At 39.3% G+C, this 15973-nt stretch overlaps 1 protein-coding gene across 3 annotated transcripts in view; it reads right to left on the bottom strand.

Moving 5' to 3' along the window:
• The window catches only part of LOC111252066 (protein Skeletor, isoforms B/C-like), an 80131-nt gene extending 72976 nt beyond the window's left edge, over positions 1 to 7155 (bottom strand). The window contains exons 1-2 of one of the 3 annotated variants that reach the window (XM_022809431.2): positions 6732 to 7152; positions 5511 to 5549 (exon numbers count right to left, since the gene is read on the bottom strand). In XM_022809431.2, coding sequence (XP_022665166.1) covers positions 5511 to 5549; positions 6732 to 6888 — 196 coding nt within the window. In that variant the 5' untranslated portion in view covers positions 6889 to 7152. Of the gene's footprint in view, positions 1 to 5510; positions 5550 to 6731 lie in introns of all 3 variants that reach the window. The other 2 variants (XM_022809433.2, XM_022809432.2) reach the window with 2 other exon arrangements.
• Positions 7156 to 15973: the final 8818 nt, after the last annotated feature.

Here is a 15973-nt window from a genome sequence, read left to right as displayed (position 1 = left end):
ACATAACCAGTCACAAAACATCTTACCCATTATAAATAACTATAATTGATAATGAATAACTTAATTGCTAATAGTAAAAAGCGCCAAAAAAGCGTACACGTTTAGATTCTGATTTCGCTTGATCGTCGACGACGAGCATTCATGGAACAGGTATTGACCTCGCTACCGATTAACCCTGATAATCTTTCATATCCAAATTGACTATTAGTCAGCTATTATTAAAGTAAGTTCTATATAAAACGTTAAAAATTGCAGCTGGTTCCTACATTTGTTATTTTTTCTTCCATGTTAATTGTTGTTGGAACCGTTACTGTGAGAATCATCGGTGCGATATCGTCGCTTGCGGTAATCATTAAAATCCAATAGTTTAACGTTAGTGGCCGCGCGCGACAAACACCCGATCCAAGTCAAACGCTGAATTTTTGTCGTTATATATTGGGATTTTTTCTTCGACGTATTTCATAAAACGAGATTGTCACGATAGCTTCTACAGTGAAAAGGTGACGGCCGTAGCATCGGTCGTACGATAAAGAACACCCATAATTCCGACTTCAAGATTGTTGGTGATATCGTTGATCGATTATCACGGGACCCGCAAGGAATTATTTCAATTTGCCCCCTAAGCAATATGGGAAAGGCAATATATATGGTGCCGTGATAGAGCTTGTCTGCATGATAAAACAATCTATGCTAACAATATTTAACTCATTCATATATTGTAGAGAGACTTTCTTTCATAGTAAACTGTTTGCTCCATTTAGCAAAATTGCCCTGGTAAACTTGGGCGGGACTACGAAAGATATATTCTGTATTCGTTCACAAAACTCTCTATTCGTATTATGATGACTTGAGAGTCTTATTTGTTTATTTTCTATCTGTACTGTTTGTGCAAACGTTATGTTTATCATAGTTTTAGTCAGAGCAACCCTGATACCTCTAAAAAAGGTTCGTATCACTCGAATCATGTATTTAATAGAATGTTTTAGGTGGGAAAAAACACTGAAGTATCCCCTTCCAAAGAGAGACTCTTAACAAGACTATTCGTAATTTGAATGGACTTTGCTTTTTCCCGGATTTTTAAACTGAAGCTTAACACGCGGAAGGTTGAATGGAACGGATGAAAGTTACAAAAACCTTATGCAGAAGACAAACGCAACGGGAAGTGCTCGTCAAAGATTATTAAGTTACACGAACTCAGTTCATATCTTGTTGACAAAAGTTTTGAACTTAATACCATTTTTAGCAAATAACATTATCCCTCAAATGTCTTCTGACTTCGTCCGCAACGTCAATCAATGCTAAATAGCCGCGAAAAACAAAATAACTCTAGACACCTTTCTCTGTCGCTCTAGCCTATCGTTGCTATCGATCGCTCAGCATGAACCAGAGTCGCTGATTTGGTATCAAAGCGCCCGCTAATTTACTCTAGTCCTCTAATTTGGCTACATAGTCATTAAGCTTTCCCATTTCTAATTATATCGATTTTATGCACGCAATACATATGCCCACAGAAGACCTTGAGCCGAACTACGGTCTCTACTTGTTTTTATCTATTTAACGATAAAGCATAGTTACGAGGCCCCGCCAAAGTGCCGAAGACGGCTTTGCCTGTTGCGTGCTGCAATCCGGCACTGCCTCGGTCATCCCCGAAAAAATTAGAACGGAACTATAAGAAAAGGAAGTCGTATTTGTTCGGGGTGCGACCGTCTTTTCGCGAAATTGGCGAAGCGATCTGTGTGAGCCGTGAAGGCCTATCATTGTACAGTCGAAGTACAGTGAGTTATTGTTGCATGCGAACGCAGGCGTACACAGATTATTTTCATACAAACGTGTTTTGAATGCACATAATGGAAAAACGCCACTGCGTTACACTGATGGATGCAGTCTCTAAAGCTCATTTGCCTGCCGCCCCTCAAGCCGTCATCTTTAGACCAATCTATCTCTTGACCAAATTACTCTTTTAACACGTAAACCGACTTCATCTAGCCAGCGGGTACTGCCCACTAAATAAACATGTTCATGCAACAAAATGGCGCTCATGATGACTTACGCACTGTAACAGCAGTATTCACGCCGGATGTCTGCGACCAAAATCTTCTAATTACGACTTGACCCCTACCGTGGTAGTAAGCATTGCACGCCATCGATGTCGGACCTAGCTGTCTATATATATAGCGTTTACCTTCAAGGGCGTTTGTCATTTCTGGGCGCATGGTACACAAGGTCCTCGCTGGGGCTGACAGATTGCCAGGTACTTTTCACGACGTGTACGTAGTGCGTATGGATGACCGTGCCTATATAATCGGCGCTATTCTTGCCAAGGGGTAGGAATTGCGCGAGATCTATAGAACGATAGAGTTAATATAGTCGTGCGTTGACGTGAATAAAAAAGCAAATGCCGCTGCCAGGGCTCCTGTTGCTTGTTATTGTTTAAAAATAGTCATTGAGTGGATGTCGGCCGACGCATTTAGATTGTACGCACAGTCTAAGGATTTGCTAAAGCTGCATATTATAATAGTGAACGAGCGTAATGAAAAAAATGAGGCGAGAAGTGATTTTCTTTTGCCGATGTGTTGTTGCAGAAGCCATAAGGTGCACGAAGACAGCAGAAGTAGCTTATGGTTCTGTGATTATTTATGTTCAGATATGCATAAAAGTGAACTTTTCACATTAAGCCTTGATTAGGACGTTTAAATACCGGCTGCATTGAGGTTGTATAGCGAAGCTTTTCTATTTAATTTCTACTGTCATGCTGGCTACAGCGATGTTTTTTTTCTGAATACTTCTCAAGGAGATAACCATTATCTGCAGAAAACACAATAACAGAAGTTCACACGTTACCGAATTGTTATTACCGTTAGTCAATGTAACTTTGGTATGTGAAAATAAACTTTTCAGTGTCATGGTAGCCAATAAGCTGATCCATATCGTCCGCATTCTTGGAGCAATCGGTAAAATGCTTGTTGAAATGTAAATTGTCATTTCAATAATTAATATAAATAATAATTAATAATAATAATAATAAAGTTGACACACGCACGAGTTTGCGGTAAGAGAGCAAAAGTTCGGCTATTTTCAAATTTTTATATAGAAATTTGTCATATCGTTTATAAATTTGCGGAAATTATTTTGTTGGAAAGTTACAACTCAATGCCCACCAGCGCCTTCAAACGTCAACCTCAACGAGCTTCACTGGCTGTACTAATTTTCGGACGCTACTAGCTGTTGGGGTCACAACTTATTTGAATCATCAGTCCGAAATTTCCTTTTTTTACCTATATGTATATTCAAATAATTTAAAGTTCACTCGCTAAACTATTAAAAACTTTTCGAGTATCACGAAATCCGGTGTACCGTACCGGTAACGCATGAGATGATTTTCATGTCAGGTCGGTAGCTGCATCATTCATATAAATCATCAATTTTACCGCCGCCGCAAAATCATAGACATATAACATCATAGCTGTTACAAGAAGCTTAAGCAAAACTCTCGTGTAACCTCAACAGGGCATCTGAATACATATGACGTGTCTAGAATACGAGAAAGACTGCCGGCATCTGGTTTCCGCGTAGACTTTTAACTTCGCTCAGTAAGTCAAGAAGTTTAGCACGCAGCTATGGAACTTCCGTAATTATCAGAGGTCAGTGACTAAACCTAAATGCGGCAAGTCCAAAAACCTCACTCTGTTAACAGAATTAATCAACTACTCAAACAACTCTGTTAACAGTAGCATCAACAGCTCTACGAACAAGGACAACTCTACATTCAACAAACTGTGGAGGATCCCACGCATGGACAGCCTCCTGACAAGGAGGCTTCGATATATTCTTGCCTTTCAGCTGCCCCCCGCTCCCCTTTTCCCGGAAGTGCTGCTGTCGTTAAATAAAAGACCCACAAACAGCTCACCAGAAACAACGGGACTGTTAGCTGAGACTGCAAATTTTGCAGCTGCTACAGAATAACTTGGGTGAGGAAAGGGTGGGCATATAGGCAAGAAACAGGTATCAGCACTTAAATATTGATTGCTGGTTTTATTGACGACGGCAACGACGCTAGAGGCGGCAGCATCAGCTGCTGCTATGGCTTCTCCAATTCATGAACAGATCCAGCACCTAGCGGAGAACGAGCAGGCCATTGCGAACCGTTGTTCGACGGCCCGCCTTCGGCACGACCCCGTTTCGTTAAGACAACTCAAACAACAGTATTGTTGATAGTGGCAGTGAACAGCGAATGAACAAGGACACTTACCACGGCTGTAGAGCTGTAGTAACAGCGCCTCTCAAAAAATATTGCGTGCATCGCCGGCAATAGCTCGAAAAGAAATAATCTCATTCAAGCGTCTTTGGGGCGCCTACGATACGACAGGAACAGCGTCGTTTTAAAGTGGCGTTACTGCCAGAACAGAAACTTTGCCACCCGGCGCGACTGTTGATATTAACTTGGCTTCTGCCATGTCATACGATTGTTCGTATTGATTTGTATGGCGCTGTCGTCGCCGTGGTGCTTCATTTTGAACAGAAAATGATGCACTTCCTGTCTGTAAGAACTTTACAATTATCGTTACTTCACTTAACCGGCCGGTCTAGATGAACAATCAACGATTGATAAATAAGCAGAAGGAAACATACATGCGTTCACGTAAATGAGTGAACGCATTTCTTGCTTGTTCGGCTCATATTTGATATTCACAGTAGATAAAAATAAGATACGGACAGTGTAATGTTGTATACCTCATGTAACTAGTTCGATCGAAGTAAGGTAGTGCATCGAGCGACTGCTGTAAGTGGTCAAGTGAGGAAGGTCCATCAAATCTATGAATACTTTTTCAAAATGCATGAATAGGCAGTCGCCACTTTTCCCCGTGACGCATTGATCTATGTACACAGTTAGTACGTCAGAGTGAGTTCACGAAAAGCTCTGTTTCGTTGCAAGAAGATCCCGTTTGTATTGCTGGTAGTAATTCCATTGTTGCCACGATAAATCGTATTATCGACAAGGCGCCACCTGGTGCGTTGTGTTTCTTGAATCCAGGATATTTTTTCTTACTACACTCAATAAGACATAGAAAACAGTTACTAATTAAGGCAACATTTCAGATTTGGCGTGTATAGGACATGGAACCATATTTCTTTAACGCTAATCCTGAAAATCTTTAGGTCACTCAAATAGTGCATGACTTCACTGAATTTTAACACACTGTGTTTGTTCACGAAAGCCCTTCGTAGGCGTCTTGTAACGAGTGCTAACATGTTTTTTCGGTATCGCTTAAATTTACACGTCTATAAAAATAACAGCATACCACATTCATGCGGAGCCTCTAAGGGAGTAACAAAGAAGTATCGACGATATTAACAAAGTGTATTCAATTAAGCCGTATCTAGAATAATATATTGAAGTAGGTGAAATGTTGATAATTTTAAGTAGTACTTTAACGTTATAACAGTAATTTAAATAATTCATATAAAGATATTATATAAACAGGCAGATAAGTACGATTGCTAACGCTTACTGCATGTTCCTTTGTCCGAACACGGTACTTCTGTGCAAGCTTGAAAGAGAAAAGACAAACAGAAATTTATCAGAATGGCAGCACGAACAAAGAGCGCAGTTAGATGATGCAATATCTTACCACTGTTTTTTATACAATATAATTACGATACGGATATTTAAGTTCGAACTAGAGGTCGGCAAAGGACGAGAGAGCGTTAAGTCAATGAAAACAGGTTCTAGCTGTGAAATATTTATCAGCGACTACATCGATCTGAAGTTTATGTGGAGCAGTAGTAAATACAAAAGTTACTGATGCATGTATTCTTCTAATGCAACGTTATATTACTCTCATTCTCGTATAGTTGATTCCATCTTCGTACCTCCATACGAAAATAAAAATAGGTAATAAATGCCATAATCCGAGCCGTATTACTTGAACTCATCTCATTTAGCTGGTTCAATTCCATAGTTCAACACTGAGACTATGCCGTGATTCCTCTAGGTTGTGATAGGCCCCAATTTGTTGCTGTTATTTGATTAGTTAGAGGTAAAAAAACACCTTTTCCGAAGCATTATAGCTTGTTCAATCTGTATTAGCTTGAGAGTAGTTTAAGGAGTGAAATTTCCTGTGACCATGCTACTGGTACAGCGTATTGACAAGGATTGGGTTGGTCATATACAGAGTTAAGGCGATTGCCAATACTGTTACCTAAAGTGAAGGTTTTGGAGATTATAGTAAAAGGAACTTTTCTTCATATTAGTGGTAGAAGCTTTGCCAGCTTTTTGTGAAAGTAGCACCGCTTACTTTTTTCCCAGTACTAGCGAAGTTCAGAAAGTAATTATCGACTTATGAACCGGAAGTTATTAAATTCTAGCGTAATGTGCCGGTTACTCTCAAAAAAACATCGTAAAGTATGATGGCAAAGCAGCGATTTTGGACACGGTATAGATATGAAGGCGTGCAAATCTTAGAGAATCAGGTACACTGTTATTATTCTGTTCTCTCATACATAATGACCCTGTATTTTGGAAGTGTCAACGGGTCCTGTGCTTCACCCTACCCCAGAGGAGTCATGCGTGACGCATAGAACAACTTGTCAGATAAAACCCACTCTTGCCTGCTTGCTTGCCTGCCTGCCTGCCTGCCCGCCCGCCCGCTCGCCCGCCCGCCCGCCTGTCTAAATCAAGAACAATGAACGCTTAAATAATTTCCGTTATTTCTACGCTGACTCAATCATACCTTGTAGGACAACGCTGAGCACGAGTATGAGGAGTGTAATCCGAATCATTTTCAATAATTGACACTGTTGAGTTTTTTTAGGCACCGCTTTCAATGTATAGTTAGACCAGTTCACGTCTGTACTCCACGCCGCAAAAATGCACAGCGCGCGTAGCATATATGATGTTTCTCTACGTTTTTACCGTCGGCGAATGCTGTTGAGTCTACCAGAAAACTTCTTTCACTCGAAACCTCTCCGATGGGCCATATGGGAAAAAGCAATGAAGACGAATGAACGTAACTAGACGAAGACGCTGATGATTGGCACAGCGTAACTCTCCATTCAGTAGGGTTTCATTTTACGGGATGCTTTTTCACGGACGATCATCACCCGTCACTGTGCTAGACCCATCTGAATCGTCGATCGCGCACTACCAGCTTCGTAAAGTTGACTGCTTCGCCAACGCCAGTCGGCAGTCGACTCCCTCTCTCATGTGGGAGAGGGAACGCACGCAGAATACAGAACTACCCTGGCAAGTTCCCCACATGGGCGCCAAGAGACAGAAAACAGGCGGGAGCATAAAAGAAACGACGGCACAGTACTTGATAGGCTAAGATTATGTTGTAATACCCACTAGGGATGATTAACAAGTAAAATCGTTTTATTGAAATCAAAGCATTTAGTAATTAAACATATTTACTACTGCTAGCCAAGAGATAGTAGCCAATCAACATAAGTAGTTTCACATATGAAAAATATCATGTATTATTGAATATATAGGTATTGTATCGGGTAGGCAAAGTAGGTTGTTTGTGTTCGAGATAATGGTACGATTCATAGGGCTCAAGACGCATTTTAAGATCGTCCTGCTATACCACACCATAGTATAAGTGGTACCTTCCCAACTCGAAATTATGTTGACCATGATACTGTTGCCAAGAGCGGTACGGCCAAGACTAGTAGTTGCCAAAAGTAGTACGAAGCATAAAGGTCGCAGTAATTTTTTGAAGTTTCCTTCTCGTGGTGTACCTGTATACACTGCCGCAGTGGGCTTAGCCGGAAATGGGTCCTGAAAGGTTTCGGTTCTTTAATAAATTTACTTAATCAATTGATTACAATGTACGTTTTTCTTGTATTCCGGAATAGCGCTTATTAACTAAGTACACGTTGCTCTTCCAGCTACCGTCATAAGCTCGTCCAGATGATTCAGCTAGAACATTTTCTAGATTATTATTGATTTGTAAAGTGCCTGCGTCTAGTATATCGTAGACGTCGGAACTAGCTATTTAAATAAAATCTTTCTCACAGTTTCAACTGTTCTCTTCAAAGGCATGAACGCTCATTCAAATCAGTCTTTTCCTAGAAATATTTAGAAGTAATATCGCGTCGTTTTAATCGGGCGCCTCCAGATTATTCACCTTCTAGTATGTTTGCCGCGTCTCCTCCGTCAATTTAAGTCAGACAATCTGATGCACGACGCCTTCTGATATTGAGTAGCCAGGAACAGCTCATCGTGATAGAGAGAAAAATAATATATGACGTGGCAATGGAACCATTTAGCAACAGCAACGTTCGTGGCGGTAAGAAAAACAAAGCGTCGGAAAAGCCCGCCAAAGGAACCGTGGAAATGTCTCTTCGCAGCACGACAAAGCGGCAAGAGGCGTTCGAGGTGGCCTTGTTTGACGTCACATGTAGAAACGGGCCATTCGTATCTGTACGACATGTAAATATGTTGTAATTGTTATTCCGTCATGTTCCAAGGTTGCTCAGTTGGCAACGGTTTTTAGTAAGCAGCCAAAAACGCTAATGCCTTATTGGTTTTTCCTAAGTATAGCTGCTGGGTAAAAATCGGGTTTTATATATGTTATTTCCTTTTAGATCAATGCTAGTTTTAGGTTAATACTGAGAATGTCAATGTAATCTATTATGGTTATTATTATTCGTACTATTATATTATGGCCTGCTATTTTCCAGTAATTAACAGACCAGTTAAACTGTAAGTTAAGGCGGGTCACAACATTAACAGGATGCAGCACTGGTTGCTTACATTTAACCATCGCACGATTCATTGTGCCAATAACGGCGTGCACGACAAAATGACGGATACGTTGATCCTAAAATATGATGTTTTTCTCTTCATCTATAAAACGGAAATTTCCTCCATATGATCGTTCGACTATCCATAGAAAAACCATGCCTTAAATTATATTTACATGGGGCTTTTTTGGAGGAATTCTCTGTCCAATCAAGCATCGATAGTGATATTATTATTTTCCAATTGATGAACACGAATAAATTTGTCCTGGCGATGGACAGACCCGCAGTCATTATAGAGAAAGATTTACAGACTTCTCCGCAGCGTTGATGTGTGGACGTGTAAAAAGCCTTAAGAAACGAAAATATTAATAGAAACTATGAAAAATTAAGACATGCATTCACTGTTAGTGTTACCGCACGTTCGTGTAATTTAGTTGTATTTACAAGGAATGTATTGGAAGACCAATTGTGCTTTCTGCATGTTACGTCGGAGCAGCATAAGTGAAGGTCATCACTGTTGGCATCGAGCACTACGTCCGGTTCATTCCACCAAACCGCTGATTTCGGCAAAAGTTGAAATATGATGGGTCACCACGTATCGCTTCAGCCTAGCACGCATACATATCACCCATTAGACCAACACGGGGACCATCAATCTTTCAAAAAATGCACTCCGAGCTCACTCATCTATTGCACCTTGATATACAGTGAGATTCCAAGTCGAGAAGCCAAATATACAGACCAGTTTCGCCAGTTGAATTGTTTATATGTGCTCTTTTTAGGGTAGGTTCTTCTGTAGTCATTTGACATTCTACTAATTAATGTAAAATCTATATAAAATTCTTCCAAAACCACGACATTTGTTTCGCTACTTCGTATTCACTGAAGTTGCCTCAATATCCCATGTTATTTTTTAATAGCTCCAACAAAGGACTGCGCTTTTAAATAAACAATATGTATAATGATCGATCGCAGTCCATCAATGCTTGAATAAGATGTGGATCTTGCGCTGTATAAAATACCTGTGTTAGATAATATCTTCTTTAGCGGCTCGTTTAGATTCACCACATTTTGACACTCACTCACCTGTATGAACCTACACATTTTCCAGCAGGGCGGTTGTTATTAACTAAAGTAGTAAGTACACCATCGAATAAGTTCTTAGGACAAATGACAATCCATTATCTAAATAATATGAAAGAAGTACCATATCACACTTAGTTATTGAAAAGAAAACAGTAATTGAACATCTTATTGACTTGTTGACAGGTGTAACGCGTTGAGATAAATGTTGACAGCATAAAAGACCAGGGTCTTATTTTTGCATGGTTCAAGAAAGCCCCGCACTCGAAATGACTCAGCTCGTTGGGCAGACATCTTTTATTCAGTGACGCCAGAAACGAAACCCATACCTGACAAAATCAGTGGAAGCGACAGAGTCACGAGGCCTGGAAAGCGGCCAGCTATCCGTTCAACCGACTTTCGTTTGATTATAGAGATATATGTTAGAGAGGACAATCGTTTGTATTCATAGCGACGTCAGGTGATGATTTATGGGGTCATGGGTGTTGAAGCAAACGACGCAAAAAGCTCGGCTGCAAAGGAGTAGTAGAAAGGAACGGAAGCTTGACGGAGAAAGGAGACCAGCTGTACGCCGTACGGTGGATAGGCGGCGATATACTACACAAAGCTCCCGAATCGGGTCAGCAAAAGCCCCAGAAAGAGAAAGTGCAATACGATGATGAATAGAAATTTGGGGGCTCTAAGGCCGTTAGAAAACTGAGGCTACGCACTACGAGGTGAGGTTGGAACTGTCGCAACGAGGATGCGAGGCCATTAACACACTCAGGTGCAAAAGGAGGGCACGAGCGTGCTGCATATTTATTCTTCTTTTATAAATAGGCAAATAAAGGTTTCTCCGTGCTAATTCCAGCATGAAAGGTCAACGCATTTAGAAAAATCGATGCAATGGTTTAAGCGACCAAGTCTTTGGTCGAAAGGGGGTCGCTGCTTCAAGAGCCGCCAACGGGGAATACTACAGTCTGTGCGAATAAAGTTATTCTTACAAATGTTTCACTAAATTATAAATCCAAATGATATCTGGTGGCCCTTGAGATTCCGGTAGTGTTAGCCAATTTGGAGACAGGACGCACTGGGTACAATCTGCGTTCTGTTGCCCATAATGGATGCGTTAATATATTTCTCTAATTCCAACCTGTGAAATATGAACGAGGAATAATGTTTATAGCTCAACTTCACTTGTTTTCCTCCTTATACTCCGCCACAGTAACTTAATACTTTGCAATTTTCAAACTTGTTTTAGTGCTTCGTGGTACTTTAGTATGAACTTGAGATGTGAAACGTTATCACCAGCATCATCATCTTCCATTGTGGCATCTTCGTCAATTCGTGTAATTTACGTCTGACGGAAGTGCATTTCAAGCTCATAGTTCGATAAGGTTTCATCGTTTCGGTAGGTCCAAACCACGTTTGCTAAGCCTAGGCACTTGAAGTACGTTACTAATTCTTTTGCTACACAGGCTTTTCGGAATTTTTGCGGCGCTCGGTATACTTCTGTCGGCTGCTGGTTGATGTCTCCATGACCTTGTATACAATTTGGGGATGGCCACTTCAACCAGTTGCTGCACAGGCGGAGGTCATCCACCTATGTTTTTTTTGTTGAAATAGAAATTTCTTCTGCCACGGTGTAAAGAAGTTTATTCCTTCTGCTACGCAGACAACAATTGCCTTGCACTTGCCTGAGTCGATGTGTTTATTGCCCAGGTAGACATTTCTAAGAAGATACTCTTCATAGGAAGCTTTTTCTATAATAGGGAGAGGGTGACAGGAAACCGGAGACGTACACAGACGGAAGCCGCGTAATTACGAAACCGAACTCGCGCACCCCATGATTTTTATAATAGTGTTCAGAGAAATTCGACGGTGTGAAGTTGCGAGATCGCGAGCGTCGGCCACGAAGAAATATTAATATGTTTATTTAATTGTGGCCTTCATACAGAGAATAAACAAATCAGTTTGGAAACTATCAAAGAATCAACAAACATACATACGCCTCGAAATCCTTAATCAGAAAACATCGAAAAATAATATTTATGAGTAAGCATCAAAGTTCGACTGATTGTATGACAGATACATTAACCGTCAGGTTTGCGGTCATATGAACATTTGAATTTCTGTCGACACGAAGCATGAAGAGCGCCACGCTATCAATCGTTTCCTTTAGGTAGGCTGAACCCTGCACGGCAACAACAGCCTTAGGACTATAGTCACATGCTGTCTTTAAAACACTGTCTGAAAGAACTAATAATGACTAATAAAGTAATTTAGGACATCTTGTAGTTATCAGCACATTTAAGATATTGTATTTGCTAGAACAAGTAGTGGTGAATATCAGGACGCCCATTTAAGTAAGCTTAGACCCAGGCCGGCAATGAACACTTAAAGCTACTATACGATACGCTCGTAAAAAGACACCATATATACCTATTATTTTCATCCGATAATAATAATAAAAATCCATGGTCTAGTCTGTAGAAAGAGTATTCTTGGTGGACAAATAGTTTTTTTACAATAATATCCTGTACGATTTGCAATAATTGTATACAAACGGAGAGGTCAAACTATGTTGCGCAAGATCAGGTAAACATCAAGAAACTTAATAGTATTGAGAGGTCACCAGTCATTCTAATATATCATTTACAGTAAGCGAGTGATTAATAACACCAGTTTGTGGAACTTGTTTAACAATGTCATTATCACACTTTGCCTGAATAGGCCAAATACGATATCTTTTTTAGATGAAAAGGGTTAGATTGGTAACAAGAGGTTCTGCTAAAAACTGGCATTTTTTATAATTCGGCTATTTCGGCGAAAATAGCATTAAATTTAGGTTTTAGATTTTTCAACTATTATTAATAATTACAAGTTTATGCGAAAATAGAGTGTTCGGACATTTGAAAGGCTACCTGTCCTTTGAAATAATTGAGTTTATCTTGTATGCATACGATGAAAAAATGATTGTAGTAAAGCCAAGGTTAAGTATGAACCCTAAAATTAGCTATTTGCGCACCTGAAGACACATCGACTGTCCTTAAGGTCGAAATTTGTGTTGATATGTTTTTGTGTCGATATGATGTGTTTTTACATCGAGTGTGACGGAATAACGCCGATGTACATTCGTTGATAATAAATTGTCGTCGTAATATGAATATAACGTTTTTTGTCGTTAGGAAATTCCTATAAATAGTAACTTTATACGTGACGAACGTCAACTTGCTTATGTATGTATGTATAAATACAGAGTGACGCCGGCTCCAACGTAACAGGTACAAAAAAAAGTGGACTATAGTTAATATAGGATGTATCTTCCAGATAGCGGAGCGCATGCGCAAGTAGCATTGATGAGCATTCCTATTGGAGTGTCAGCACAGATGTTCGACAATATAGCATTCACCAAGCGTTATTTATCTATATATCAGTAAAATTTTGTGTTTCTTTGTCTATTTTTCCGACCGAAATCAACCCTTAGAATAATCGGATTGGGTTTTTTGTGGCAGATCGCTAGAGTGTCAACCCGATTACGGATGCGCGTAAAATGCAGTCGATTGGATAATTTTTTCCTAGGGGCAATTTGTTTGTCGCGCCGTAGACCTTAATCTTCATCTGGGCAATGTCCAGTGGTCGTTTTTAATAATGTTTGTCCTTTTCTGGCGATATTTTTTTTGCACATCGTTTTATACATGTGCTACACAAGACAAAATATTTTATACTCTTATAGAAGAAGAAATACTTTCCATTCTTATACAGGACAAATATTTTTCCACTGACAGAACGGTAGCTGAGTACTTACATGTAGGTGTATGCAAAGAGGTCGCTCTTGATACCGATCAAGATCATTTGCCGAACGGAACCAAAATGAACTACATCTTCCAATATATGCGTATCCAACATAACTCAGTGTCCGTTTCCAGGTTGAAAATATCCCCTGAAGGGTGAAAACATGGTGTTCTATGTTGTGACGCTGATCAATGGATTTCGCGAAGTGAATATAAACACAATGCACATTTCTGTGCCTGAAAGGGATACTTCGGTGGGAAAAGGGTTAAAAGTCCACTGAGGGTTTCGTCTCGCCCACGTGGCAATGCCCATTTTTAATGCTGTTTTGAGTCACTGTCTGATCAGTTTCAATTGGGAAGTTGTAGAAATTGTCAATATTATGAATAGTTTAAGTAAGCAGGTTGTTGTCAAAAGTTTTTAGAGGGAAATACGAAATGAAATATTCTATTGCTTCACAAAGTACCATTTTGTTAAAGTCGGTAATTTACTTCATCTAATAGATTTTGACGAGCCTAGCGGAAATGTAATACTTTCTCTTAGAAATAAAAGTAAATATGAAGTGAAAAAGGCCAAAAGCCGAATTTTTACTGAATTATTCGTCTAGGTAACATCGGGCTGAAATATCTTTACATCGGAGTCTATGAAAAGGAATATTTCGCTGGTACCAATCGAAAGCTTTCGATGGGTTGAATTGGACCGCATATACGTTCATCTGTCTAATTATAAGCTTTCGGCCCGAAAGGTAAAAATTTGATATGATTCTTTACACAAGAGAAGTCTCCCTTGACGACAATCGATAAATCTGAACGATGAACCTAAAAATCATTGATAGTTTTAGCTGAAATTGTAAATAACAATGGTGTGAAAATGCGTTCTGAGCGACTTTCTAATAAACATCAATTGGAAGGTCAAGGCGGCAAATTTGAAATTGATTCTCGTGCAGGATATTTCTCTCAGGAAAACCTAAAACGTCGTGAAAAATATATGAGTTATAAGTATAAAACAATGTAATACATGAGTTCTGGTGGCATTCAATCAATTTATAAAGAGAATAAAATGAAAATATAAGGATATTTAATTATTGGTATCGAGCCAGAAATTCAATTAATACATCAATCGAAACCTATGAAATTATTAAGGACAATACATTTAGTTAAATATGTAACTATTTGTTATAGAAAAAGGAAAGATAAAAAATCTTCAATCTGAAATTATATAGCGTGTCAGAAGATGCAATAAAGATATTCTAAAATAAAAAATCATGACTTGAGCATGTAGAGAAATAATTGTTTGGGCTCTGAGTGCATTCTGTTCTGCACAAAGAACTGTCTAAAATACATTTTGTAGGCTTATATTTTCCCAAAATTTCTGTAAATATAATGGCTGGTTGATTTATGTGAGTAAGGAAAGCTTATATATAGAGCGAAACAAATTATCTTTATATTACTGAAGGTACATAGTAAATTAATTCGTGTTCGCTAATGAAAAATGCACTATAAGACATAATTTCAACATCTACTCTACCTACCAGTCATTTCTGTAAATATAAATAGGAGAAGATAATAAACCTATGCTATTAAGAAGTGTTCTTCTTCGACTCATAACAATGCCAATCTTCAATAACTAGTACTACAAGCTTTGTGTATCTTCTCGTTTACAATTATCTCGCCTGGTCCCCTTCCTATAATAGCCTAATGTGGATATATCGTACCACCTTTCAGGCCGTTAGTAAGGTATATCGGTACACACATAGCTATGTGTGAAAGCGACTTTGACACTATTTGTTGATGGCTGTTTATAGATTTATTTGATGGTAGTTCTGAAGCAACAGTTCCACACTAAGTAGCACCTATGATTTCCCCATTTACTTATATAAATAGAAGCAAGTAACCTTTTTGGTGCGGTTTTCTTAAAAACGAGAATTCGCACCATATCCGATCGGGTTTAAGCATTCTAGTTCTTCGACGGCGGTCCAATAGGCATACAAATAGACTTTGGCAGAAGATTTTATTATTTTCATTAAGAAACAATTGAGAACTTTAGAAAAATAGCCTCACAAAAAAAAGAAAAACATCATCTACTTGCTCATTTCTCAAGCGCTTAATATTCATATGGCGTTTTGTAGAAGCTTCGGTTTTGAAGAAGAAAATGGTGCGAATGAAGAACAAATCAAGGCTAGCGCAACAATAACTTGGGATACGGTAGGGTTGTGAGATAATTAAAGAGAGGGGTACGACACTCCTCAGGGATTATGCACACCAGACATCACTGTTAAAGCATTTGTGTGACACTGTGAGACTCTGACCCATTAAATTCTCGGCCCCGCATGCTTAGGTCTTGGTTTGGAACTGGGCAATTGGAGCAAGGT

This window comes from Varroa destructor, unplaced genomic scaffold (genome assembly GCF_002443255.2).
Source record: "Varroa destructor unplaced genomic scaffold, Vdes_3.0 BEIS01000005.1, whole genome shotgun sequence".
Lineage (NCBI taxonomy): Eukaryota > Metazoa > Arthropoda > Arachnida > Mesostigmata > Varroidae > Varroa > Varroa destructor.
This window is presented reverse-complemented; position numbering and strand designations above follow the sequence as displayed.